The sequence below is a fragment of the Periplaneta americana genome, chromosome 9 (assembly GCF_040183065.1).
Source record: "Periplaneta americana isolate PAMFEO1 chromosome 9, P.americana_PAMFEO1_priV1, whole genome shotgun sequence".
Taxonomy (NCBI): Eukaryota; Metazoa; Arthropoda; class Insecta; order Blattodea; family Blattidae; genus Periplaneta; species Periplaneta americana.
In genome coordinates, this window is record NC_091125.1 from 142,998,874 (window position 1) to 143,012,108 (window position 13,235).

The window sequence follows — 13,235 nt, forward strand, 5'->3', positions numbered from 1 at the left end:
TAAAAAAATGTCATAAATTCATTAAACATACCTGTAAGATTTTGAAAGACATGTTGGTTCAGAAAAGTGTGAATACAATTAATAATTATATATATATATATATATATATATATATATATATATATATATATATATATAAGTTTGAAAAGTGTATTTGACTGAAAACTTATATATAATTATTAATACCTGTAAGAAACGAAGGCGTCATACTCGAAATCTTCGGTATGTTCCACTGAATCTCGTGTCTTCTTCTCCTTCAACAGGAACATGACATATGCAATCTCAAATTTATACCTGCGATGCAGTAAATAAAGCACGACACCAAGCACAAGAAATGAACCAGCAGTGCTACCTGCTACAACCCAGTAGTTAATTACTCGATTGAAACATGTATCCGGCATATAGGCGTCTAAAATTGTGTGTAAAGACAAATTGTCAGACCTCGTACACATTGGAATGCCTTTCTCTCTAAGCAGGAGTATTTCCACAACTCTTGACTCCTTTTTCAAATTCTGATACCAGATTTTGAACTCTTCCACATGACAATCCATACATTGAAAAGGATTTTCCCCCAAATCAACGCTTGCTAAGGGCTTCATGGAGGCCCCCATGGTCTTTGTAATTGTCGGCATTAAATTGTATGATAAATTTAAGTTGTCAACCCATGTATGATGCATCGTTGTGAATTCATTGTATTTTGAAGAAATGTCATGTTTTGCAAACACAAACGGGTCAGACCAACTTTTTATAAAGTTGTGTGAAAGATCCAATTCAGAAACTGTTCCCGACGACAAAATATCGCCAGGATACCTGAGTTTATTGTAAGAAAGATCAATATATTGCAGAACTTTCTTCAACCCGAGTTCAAGTTTAGGTCCTTCTCTGAGATTTAGATGTGAGAGATTTATACATCTTAATTCTGGAAATCCAACAAATAATTTAGGCGGTATAAGTTTCATATTATTTCCCGATAAATTTATGTTTCGAAGTGAAAGTTGTTCTCGAAAGATCTTTCCGTCGCTCAAATCCGAAATTCCACAGTTACTTATATCAAGGTGTTGCAAACGGATATGTGACACAGAATTATTTCCTCCAAGTATAAGGTGATGAAGGTATTCCAAGCTTTTCAAATTTGTATGGGAAAATGAAAGCCAGGTTAGATTTGTCAAATTGTGGAGAATATTGCTAAATTGCAATTGGCTGTAGTTGAGAATATTTCCAGATAAATCAAGATGTTTAAGATTAGGGAGAAGAGATATCCCTTCTGGAATCATTTGGATCTTGGTGGAAGAAAGACTGAGATCTTCAATATTTGGTGCTTCTTGGAAGTTGCCTGAAACAGAACAATAATTTAGGGTCAAGTACAACGTGATTTATATATTTTGTTTTTAGATTTTAAACAAGTATATGACAGTAGCATTTATAATATTATGACTAGAATCCTGCGTCTCGTTACCTCTTCAAAGAAACCCGCAACAATGCAAGTATGTATGAAGTAATGCTTGTTGGCATCCAACGCTACTTAATTCAGGTCTGCTGTTCAGTGAACATACAAAAACAAAACAAAGCTATACGGTTAGAATTGAGTGCCCCAATAGAAGAATTTGATAGCGAGAACGTCATTAGGAAAAAAAGAAAATATATTTTATCAGAAAGAAGGAAAAATGTTTCACTTCAAATACTTAAAATGTTTACAGTCATTGATTGTAATGTGTATGCCTAGATATTCATAAAGCACGTGCTCATAATTTGTTTCATTTTAAGTTTGTGCTGACATTTATATTTTTTAATTTGTTAATTCCAAATTTTAATTAGATCTAAAGTATTTAGATGCGTTTTACTTATTCTAAAAATCAGAGGTAGACAAATTCTGGGCGCCAGGTAGCCATGGCGACTAATAATGTTTATATAGCGCCTAGATAATGAATTGAATTTTTTTAAGATTCATTTATGTCACTACGACTAATACATAATGTTAACAAAATCGGTTGTAGGATTTTTAAATTAATGTCGTTACATTTGTTGCTCATATCAAGATATTGTCCTTTTTATATTACAAAAGAAGGCTGTTAGAATTTTATGGGGTAGTAATGAAGTAGCACACTGAAAACCATTGTTTATTAGATTTCAAATTATGACACTTTGCATATTTTGAGCTTGTTACATGTTAAAAGAAATTAATCTGGATGCTTTTGAGAGGAAAATATTAAGGAGAATATATAGGCCAAAGCAAGAAAATGGAGAATGGAGAATAAGATTTAATAAAGGAATCTATGAATTACACAGGGACATCATTTTAGTTTTACTTTTTGAGAGGAAAATATTAAGGAGAATGTATAGGCCAAAGCAAGAAAATGTAGAATGGAGAATAAGATTTAATAAAGGAATCTGTTAATTATACAGGGACATCATTTTAGTTTTACTAACATTTCCAATATTAACCTGGCTATACCTTTGGATCAACGGTTGAGAACCGGAAACACCGTTTGATACCCCCTTCCACGACTGAGTTCGATGATACTGACGTAATATACAAACAAATCACTTTACTAGGTATATGAGGGAAGAAAAGTAGTTCATCCATTTACGTAAACTAGGAAATATCACGCTTTTGAGTTTGATAATTTTCATTAGGTTTTTGTTTAATCAAAATACAGTACAGTATTAACAATGAGTGTTTTTACTCACGAACTGAGCTGTCCATGCGGACGTATTCATTATGAAGTGTAGGCCTATATTATACTGTCTACAGCACATTAGCGTACAATATAGAGAATGAAGTTAAGTTGAAAATAATTATAATATGGATATTTAAACACATTTTTCGATTCATGTTGAAATAATTCTGTACGTACTTTGTAAAAGAGTACCTTACGTACTGTGAATTCAATCTTCACTTCTGGGAAATCACGTGACAGTTAATTACTTAACGAGGCCCTTTTTTTTAAGTTATTTTAAAGAGTTGTATGGGTATAATATTACGTAAACGTCCAATTCCTAACAGAAATTAATGTTCTCAGAAAAGAGCTAAGACAGCCCAGCCACTAGCCTTTACAGAGAGGCGAATAGAAGAAGGTGGGGAAAACCGGAATGCGACGTAGGCAAATCGACGACAGTACCTATGCGAAAATAATTCAATATTGAAAGCTCTTTCGTTACTGGAAAACGCGAACATATTTTTGGAACGTACTGTTTACTATGACCGTAAGGCTACTATGACTGTATATGCGGACTTGGATCTGTGTGGAGGACGGTTGAACCACAGTCTACTATATACAGTCACGAAGCTTGGGGTGATTTTTTGCATTTCTCGCGATAGTTGCTAGCCGCTTGGAGCGCTGTGAGTACTAGGAACAATAGACTGTGTCACTGCCATCGTGATCTAATACAGGCCGTAAGGCAGACCATGTGACTCGCTTAACCCGATCACGACGGGCGACGTTTCAACCATATATATTAATTGGAATGCATAAAGAGTAACATATATTTCTCTAAAATGTAGTGTAATTGCATTAATAAAATTTAAACAATGATTAGGAGACACTTCAGACATAATTCCTTGCGAGTTAAGGAGTAATATTATTTTTGGTGTGAAAATTACGTTGTTCGTATGTGTAATACCTGCCTTTATTTGGATTAAATATTGTGAAATTCTTATACATTCATTTATGCACGATTCAATAATTTTCAGTTGCACCGCATGAATATTTAGTTATGTTGAAATTATAGGTTATGTTAACTGTACCAGTTGCCCATTTCTGTCTAATTTTAGTGGTCTTTGAAAATAATATATAAACCTTATGTATTTCATATTTCAATAGTGGAAGGAAAGTGTTAATTTTTTCAAAAGAATGCGATATCGAAAGTACAATACATTTTATCGTCTGTTGGGCAAAGGATCTGTGATGAGGCGATAGTAGCGATCCTGGTGTTAGCAACTATCTATGGATGCGTATTTCAACTATATATGTTTGCATATTTAGTAAGTATTGAGCTTCGTGACTGTATATACTAGATTGTGGTTGAACTTCATTAGTAGAAGAGGTGGGAGTGAAGTACATTCAGAAACTGAGGTACAATAAAAATCGAAGTAAAAATAAAATGATGTCCCTGTACAAAGAAGTTAAACTATCTGTATTCATTAAAGAGACTCCAGTGGGCTGGGCATGTTCGTTAGGATGGAGGAAGAAAGGGTTCCAAGAAAAGCATTGGAACATATAATTTTGGAGAAGAGAGGTAGAGGAAGACGGAGGAATAGATGGGAGGACGCAGTGCGAGAGGATGCAAGGAGCCTGTTAGGTATGGGAAGTTGGAAAACAAGGGCAAGGAACGGAGGGAATGGAGGCGAAGGATTGAGGAGGCCAGGGTTCAATTTGGACTGTAGCGCCAAGGAAGAAGAAGACGAACATGACAATGTATTCTGTAATATAGTTATTCCACTATATTCGTACCTATTTTAAGAAGGAGGACAAGACTAACTGTAGTAACTTTCGAGGAATATCACTTTTGTTGACGTCGTACAAAATTTTGTCGAATATCCTTTTGAGAAGATTATCTCCATATGTAGATTAAATTATTGGTGATCATCAGTGTGATTTTAGGCGTAATAAATTGACTATTGATCAATTTTTTTGTATTCGACAGATATTGGAGAAAAAATGGGAGTATAAGGGTACAGTACATCAGTTATTCATAGATTTCAAAAAGGCGTATGACTCGGTTAAGAGAGGAGTTTTATATAATATTCTTATTGAATTTGGTATACCCAAGAAACTAGTTCGATTAATTAAAATGTGTCTTAGTGAAACGTACAGCAGAGTCCGAATAGGCCAGTTTCTATCTGATGCTTTTCCAATTCACTGCAGGCTAAAGCAGGGAGATGCACTATCACCTTTACTTTTTAACTTTGCTTTAGAATATGCCATTAGGAAAGTCCAGAATAACAGAGAGGGTTTGGAATTGAACGGGTTACATCAGCTTCTTGTCTATGCGGATGACGTGAATATGTTAGGAGAAAACCCTCAAACGATTAGGGAAAGCACGGAAATTTTACTTGAAGCAAGTAAAGCGATCGGTTTGGAAGTAAATCCCGAAAAGACAAAGTATATGATTATGTCTCGTGACCAGAATATTGTACGAAATGGAACTATAAAAATTAGAGATTTATCCTTCGAAGAGGTGGAAAAATTCAAATATCTTGGAGCAACAGTAACAAATATAAATGACACTAGGGAGGAAATTAAACGCAGAATAAATATGGGAAATGCCTGTTATTATTCGGTTGAGAAGCTTTTGTCATCTAGTCTTCTGTCAAAAAATCTGAAAGTTAGAATTTATAAAACAGTTATGTTACCGGTTGTTCTGTATGGTTGTGAAACTAGGACTCTCACTTTTAGAGAGGAACAGAGATTAAGGGTGTTTGAGAATCGGGTTCTTAAGAAAATATTTGGTGCTAAGAGGGATGAAGTTACAGAAGAATGGAGAAAGTTACACAACGCAGAGCTGCTCGCATTGTATACTTCACCTGACATAATTAGGAACATAAAATCCAGACGTTTGAGATGGGCAGGACATTTAGCACGAATAGGCGAATCCAGAAATGCATATAGAGTGTTAGTTGGGAGGCCTCAGGGAAAAAGACCTTTGGGGAAGCCGAGACGTAGGTGGGAAGATAATATTAAAATGGATTTGAGGGAGGTAGGATATGATGGTAGAGACTGGATTAATTTTCCTCAGGATAGGGACCAATGGCGGGCTTATGTGAGGGCGGCAATGAACCTCCGGGTAGGTAAGTAAGTAAGTGATTCCACTTACTTGTGTCAATATACATTAAGTTGTTGTTCGATAGATCGAGATACTTGAGGTGCGGCAGATTCTCCATGATTCCCTTTACGGTCGTCCAGTTCTTGTGGCCAGTGATGCTGAGTGAAGACAGTTCAGTTCCATTTAAGAAAGGCGCTATATACCTGTCGATGTCGATGTCACTCATACACAGCATGTTGAGACTAGCATTGTGTCCTCCCAATATGTCGACTGCGATTGATCGGAACGCATCCCAGAACACTTCGTCGTAAGTTATTTGCCGTTTTCCATAGAATTCGAAGATTCCGGGGAAATTGATGAACTCCACTCGCTGGACACAAGTCGATTGATTCCTGCCACATTAGAGGACCATATTAATATTTGCTGCAGTCCGTAGGCCTATACAGGGTGGAAGGTAAGGTAGTACATTAATTGTAGGATGTGATTTCTTGAAATATAACGAACAATAAAGAATAATACAATTTTCCTCGTTTTTTGCGAGATTTTGAAGAAATAATCCTTTTATGCCGACATTTCGATCGCGAATTTTACGAATACTGTTTAAAATACTGCTTAATTTCTTGTATAACAACGAAGAGAACGATTATTATGTTCACGTTGCAGCAGTATTTCTCTCTCTGTACCTTAGTTTAACCTCTCCCTTTTAGGTTCATTTACACGACCCACGCCACACGGGCCTTACAGGGCCGCGACCTGTCGGGAGAGGAATTAAGCTATTGGATCACATACATACTTCTTTGACCACACAAGGACATGGAGGACCTCCCCGGATGAGGGATGAGCTCAATGCCAGGGCCACCTCCGATACGACACAAACATTTAAGACAGTACACAGCATTCACTCACACATATGAAAGGATTAAGGGAAGGATCGCCGTCCATGGCCGAACTTTCAAGAGGTACAATCCTGGCATTAGCCTGGAAATATCTGAGGAAACCATGAAAAACCTCAGTTAGGATTGCCGGCCCCTGGGATCGAACACCGGACCTCCAGAATGCAAGACCAGCCCTCCTACCACGCCGCTAGCCCGCTCGGTGTAGCAGTATTTTAATTAGAAAATTCACAGATTTCGAATTAATCGATTGAAGAAACATTGGAAAGATTGATTGTCGAGTCACGTACAGAAGGTCTAAAAATCTGGCATCGCTGTCCGGACGGCAGACAGTTTGCCTAATAGGCCTACTCGCAACTGATCACCTGTTGTGATGTTTACATGGCATTAGTGTGCAGTTTGACGAACAGCGATACAGTTTAGTTTATTTCAAAACTACGAGATGCCAGAGTTCACAAATCGTGAGTACTTAGACACGATCCAAGCCGCGGAAGAAATTCGGAACAGTGAAGAACTACTGGCCAGAGTTTGTCATAATTGGACTAGAAGATGTGAAAGCTGCACGCACGCCGATGGTGGACATTTTGAACATTACCTGTAAAATGTGAGTGGAATGTGATTTACAGAGTTTATTACTCTTTATTACATAACCATAATTCCTCATAAACGTGTCGTTATCATTGTGTTTGATCTTTCCTGCCCTTTTCCTGCGCCCATGCCACGTTCTGACTGGTTATAGTGCCATATCTTTACCTGGTGGCAAGATGTGGTATTTATTATTTTTTGGAATAATTCGAGAGCGCATTGCTTAATTAGCATATCTACGAGGTTTCACACTCCTACTGTTATTACAGTCCGTGCTGTGCCACGCTGAACACCGTCAAGGTGGTTATAATTAAACTGTTGGTGTTTCAATTGCTGCACAGTATGAATTTTGTAGGGTTACCAGTGTAAAATGTACCGCAAAATCTTGCAAACTGTTGAGCAGAGGAGCGACAATTCACGTGACACAGCTCGAGCACTGGTTGCAGAATTTGAGTCGTGTGTTGCACCGTCAGCTACAGCTACATAAACTTCGTCAACGACTTCCATGGGGATGGGCCGCCATCCTCTCCCTGGTGCTACATCTAGTTCACCTGTTTCCTCGAATTTTTTCATCATTTTCTTCAGCCCATTAATTGATATGGAACCTCTTCTCAATTGTTTCTGTTGGCGATATCGCACCGTTGCTATTGCTGCCCGTCTGGTAAAACAACTTCATTAGCAGTGCATGGTCTCTCTTCTCAATAGCCATTGCGTTTTACGAGGAAAAGTTCAACCTTCTCAATTTTCAAGGAACATTTACATCACTAACGGAATCAACACGCATCACCAAGCAACAAGAAACTGACACAATTGAATGCAACCGGAAGAACATACTGACATCAGAGTAACAGAAAATTACACGTTTTGACTGCTTACAGCACCATATTTACACCTGATGGCGAGACTTGGAACTAATTATTTCTTTGGCGCAATTCGCGAGCATTAGAGTCCGTGCTGTGTCACGCTGAACACCGTCAGTTTAATTGTAACCACCCTGTACATTAGATGCGCGTGCAGGTAGGCTATAGGCCGGGGGAAATGTAAATTGACACACGGAATAATCGCTGAATATTGGTTGTACGTTGATATAACTTTTGTAATGGCATTTTGTCATAGCTACTTATGTGAAACAAATGAACAATTCTGATGATAAAGTTGCAGTATATGTATTACGTTAATTTATATATACTTACTTACAAATGGCTTTTAAGGAACCCGAAGGTTCATTGCCGCCCTCACATAAGCCCGCCATCGGTCCCTATCCTGTGCAAGATTAATCCAGTCCCTATCATCACATCCCACCTCCCTCAGATCCATTTTAATATTATCCTCCCATCTACGTCTCGGCCTCCCCAAAGGTCTTTTTCCCTCCGGTCTCCCAACTAACACTCTATATGCATTTCTGGATTCGCCCATACGTGATACATGTCCTGCCCATCTCAAACGTCTGGATTTAATGTTCCTAATTATGTCAGGTGAAGAATACAATGCGTGCAGTTCTGCGTTGTGTAACTTTCTCCATTCTCCTGTAACTTCATCCCGCTTAGCCCCAAATATTTTCTTAAGCACCTTATTCTCAAACACCCTTAATCTATGTTCCTCTCTCAGAGTGAGAGTCCAAGTTTCACAACCATACAGAACAACCGGTAATATAACTGTTTTATAAATTCTAACTTGCAGATTTTTTGACAGCAGACTAGATGATAAAAGCTTCTCAACCGAATAATAACACGCATTTCCCATATTTATTCTGCGTTTAATTTCCTCCCGAGTGTCATTTATATTTGTTACTGTTGCTCCAAGATATTTGAATTTTTCCACCCCTTCGAAGGATAAATCTCCAATTTTTATATTTCCATTTCGTACAATATTCTCGTCACGAGACATAATCATATACTTTGTCTTTTCGGGATTTACTTCCAAACCGATCGCTTTACTTGCTTCAAGTAAAATTACCGTGTTTTCCCTAATCGTTTGAGGGTTTTCTCCTAACATATTCACGTCATCCGCATAGACAAGAAGCTGATGTAACCCGTTCAATTCCAAACCCTCTCTGTTATTCTGGACTTACCTAATGGCATATTCTAAAGCGAAGTTAAAAAGTAAAGGTGATAGTGCATCTCCCTGCTTTAGCCCGCAGTGAATTGGAAAAGCATTTACAAACAAATATATATATATATATATATATATATATATATATATACTTACCTCCAAAGAGGGAAGATAGTCATGTCATCCCGCGTTCTGGACCGGATTCACATTGCAATGCACAACAATATACTTCCGAAAGTTGTCGAATGTGAAGTTTTTCCGAATTCTTAGACAATGTTTGTATTGTGAGAAACTTCTTTCGACATCACATGATGTGATTGGGGCCTATTTAAAATATGACACGTCAGTAGCGTTGATTCCTAGTTCATTTAGCTGTTCTAATTGTTCGTTATCAACCAAAGCACATCTGAAGGAGTGACCAACATTTTTTCAAGAACACTATTAATAAACTTTCCCTGCACTTTCAAGCTGCCTGATGACGGTGCTGAGCTAGCGAGCGTGTGTGATAGTTCGTACTCTACTATATTTAAAGCTTTCGACAGTTCTAAATTACTTTTTTCCTGATGTGTGATACTCTTCGACACAGTTGCAAAATTATGTTTTATGAAATTGATATTTGTCAATAGACTTTCAGATATTAGTGATTTTGTAACTTTAATTTGAAGATGCCTCATTTTTATTAAATACATTCACAATATTTACAATCTTATTGTAATGTTCAGCGTAGTGTAGCGCAGCGTCTAACCACGTTCCCCAGCGAGCTAATACAGGTTGTGGAGGAAGAGTAAGTTCTGGTTTTATTTCTCTAAATTTAATTGTTCTAAAGGGGGCTTTTAGGAATATTTTCTTGGCATTAGATATAAAAGCGTCAACATCGCCAAAGGAAGAAGGAATAACTTCTGCCACCCTATGAATCCCGTGAACTAGGCAGGTTAAGTGCACCATTTTCGAATAACGACGTTTTATTTGTTTGCCAGCCTTCACCATATATGGAGCACCATCGGATACAAAAAGCATTACATTTTCATATTTCATTTCATCGGGCCATAAAAATGATGTGGCATTTTCAAATAACGTAAGAGTTTTTAATATAGGCCTATGGATAAAAACTTGATTTCTTTTCCCAAGGGTAGATAAGTACCGTAAGTTATATTGGTGAATCTTCCTTTTGGTATGGCCAGTATAGAGAATTAAAAAGAAACACTGAAAATACCATAGTTTTGTAGTATGGAGTAGTAGAAAGTCGCTGTGATCACTGGGAGAGCTGTGGTCCCACCCAACCCGCCCTAAATAGGTACCTTACTTATATAGGAAAATCGTCCTGCTTGAATGAAGAAGGCGGCCATATTTTGTCGTTGTGACGTAATTTGAGGTGGAGTGAGAGAATGATTGCAGTGTCGCCAAGTGTGGTAACCATTCATATAATCTTACACACCTAATCTAACCTAACGTACTACACACCTATTGTAACATTCCTCACGTTTAGTAGTAGTAGTAGTAGTAGTAGTAGTAGTAGTAGTAGTAGTAGTAGTAGTAGTAGTAGTAGTAGTAGTAGTAGTAGTGAGTTTATTTTGGCTGGCAGAGTTAAGGCCATGAGGCCTTCTCTTCCACTCAACCAGGTTTCAATAATATACATGAAATACAAAATTAGATTAAAAAACAACAGAAAAGAAAATACCTTAGAAATTACATAAAATATAGTAGAAAATTACAATAGTCAAGATCAGTTACATAATATAAAATTACAAATAGTCAAGATCAGTTACATAATATATAAAATAAAGTAGAAAATTACACATAATCAAAATCAGTTACATAACATAAGGGGAATACACACACACACACACACACACACACACAAACACACAATTTATAAGACCTAAAATGCCCGAGATAAATTCGACGATTAATTCACTTGAGATATATTATACAGCTAATATACTACACACCTGTTGTAAGATTCCTCACATTAGTTCTATTTCGTTTGCCGATATTGGCATCTTTGCTACAACTATATTCTGTCGTCTGCTGGATGTCGGAGTCATCTAGTGGAAGTGCAGTGAAACTGCGACTCTGTTAATTACGTTTCCTAAGTTGATTCTGTGTTATCTGCAAGAATTATTGTGTCTTTGTAGTGATAATTACATATATATATATATATATATATATATATATATATATATATATATATATATATATATTGTACAATAAAAATTGAAATGTGTCGCGGCTGTGATAAAAATGTTCAAAATTGATTTTCAGCGCCAGAATCCCCGTGATAAACGTATGAATATTCGTCAGGAGTCCGTAGGAAAATGAAGATTGACCGTTTTCTTAGTTACAGGTAAAACAGTACATAATTTTATTACAATTAATAAGAAGTTCCGACGTATTATTTGATAGACGAATGTTAAATATGTTGTGAATGAATGAATGAATGAATGAATGAATGAATGAATGAATGAATGAATGAATTACAGTTTTCCTTTTAAGCCACTAATTAATTACGCACACTAATTCACATCTCTTAATCACTACAACTTTAATTAGCAATTTGTTTCCATTTACCTGTTCATATTGGGACATGCAGAACTCAAAAATAGCACTCCAACTGCCACTTCCGATGCAAAGTCCATTTCCCATTGCAGACGCTCTAAACCTAGAGACAGAAAAAGAAAGAAATCGGGTCCCAAAGGCCCGGATGAGAGGTATTTCCTTTTATTATCACCATCGACTTTAGTCATTCTAACTTCCCAGAGCTTGAGAAGACAATGAGCTTCATGCGTTAATCCTTGTTCACTTGTTTCAGTATTTGTCTCAGCCGTTGCGCTTGTCGTTCCATTGTTCTCAGTTTGGACATTGTTAATTATGTTGACACAATTATCAGCTATAGTTCTAAAAGTTATTGCAAAATGGAGATGAAAGTCATATCTCTTGAATGGTCTGAAGTCCAAAGCTTCACCGATAAACTCACACACGACAAAACTTGTGCTAATTCCGAAGTCACAGTGGCTTATGTTGAACCTTGCAAGTGTAGAAGGATCTCCAGATCGCAGCACTTTCGTCACATTCGACGAGATATAGCGCATGTGCGTCCGCCATGCATCCCGTCGTTTTCTTTCTTCTTCATCCTCAATTTCTTCTGCTTCATGATCAACCAAGCTAACGTTTTCTGTTATGTCACTACGTAGTATTGTTTGCTCTTGCGTTCCGTTAGACTGAGATATTTTTGTTTCACTGTCAGCAAAAGTACACCTTAATCTCATAGCAAAAGCAGTTAGAAATAACAGTTTAACTACACACGTCGCCATGTTCGTGCTTCACATCTTTTCACTTCATACATGATCACCCTAAAAGCCACACTAATGCTGTTAGGATGTTATGCTTGACAATATACTAAAAACCCGTGATTCATGCTGTACTTGCTGGTCGAGTACTGTCAGGAAGGCAAACGTTATTGACGTTATCAAAGCAAGGTCGGTTTCAAACGCGAACGCTATCGAGTGTGGGTGTGTCTAATAAGATGCGGTCACACGTCGCTACTTTTGCAGCGATACCGTACAAAAAGCTGCGCAACTCTCGTACTGCGACGTGTGAACAACGGTGCAACCCGAAAAGTAGCGGCTGCCGAACCTGCTGCCCGCTACTTTTCCATGCTGCGCGCAGCTTAAAAGTAGCGACGTGTGAACAGGGTTCTCAGGGTTGCAGCCGCAGCATTTTTGATATCGGTTTTGTTGAAACTTTTGCTGCGGTTGCGACCAGTGTTGCCACCCAAATGTACCAATGATACTTATATTGTTTGGATGTATTTTAATGTTAGATGTGATGAAAATAAATTATTTGTAACAGTTATTAAATGCACAACACAGTCTGAGCATATTTGCTGACGATATAATTCATTTTTTTAATTTTATGTAGCGCAGTTTCAAACAGGAGGGTTGC

At 37.4% G+C, this 13,235-nt stretch overlaps 1 protein-coding gene across 2 annotated transcripts in view; it reads right to left on the reverse strand.

Annotated features, from left to right (window-relative positions):
- LOC138706572 (toll-like receptor 2) overlaps positions 1-12,719 on the reverse strand; it is a 29,852-nt gene extending 17,133 nt beyond the window's left edge. For both annotated transcript variants that reach the window (XM_069836053.1, XM_069836055.1), the window contains exons 1-3: positions 11,862-12,719; positions 5,815-6,155; positions 187-1,333 (exon numbers count right to left, since the gene is read on the reverse strand). In XM_069836053.1, coding sequence (XP_069692154.1) covers positions 187-1,333; positions 5,815-6,155; positions 11,862-12,604 — 2,231 coding nt within the window. In that variant the 5' untranslated portion in view covers positions 12,605-12,719. The remainder of the gene's footprint in view (positions 1-186; positions 1,334-5,814; positions 6,156-11,861) is intronic.
- Positions 12,720-13,235: the final 516 nt, after the last annotated feature.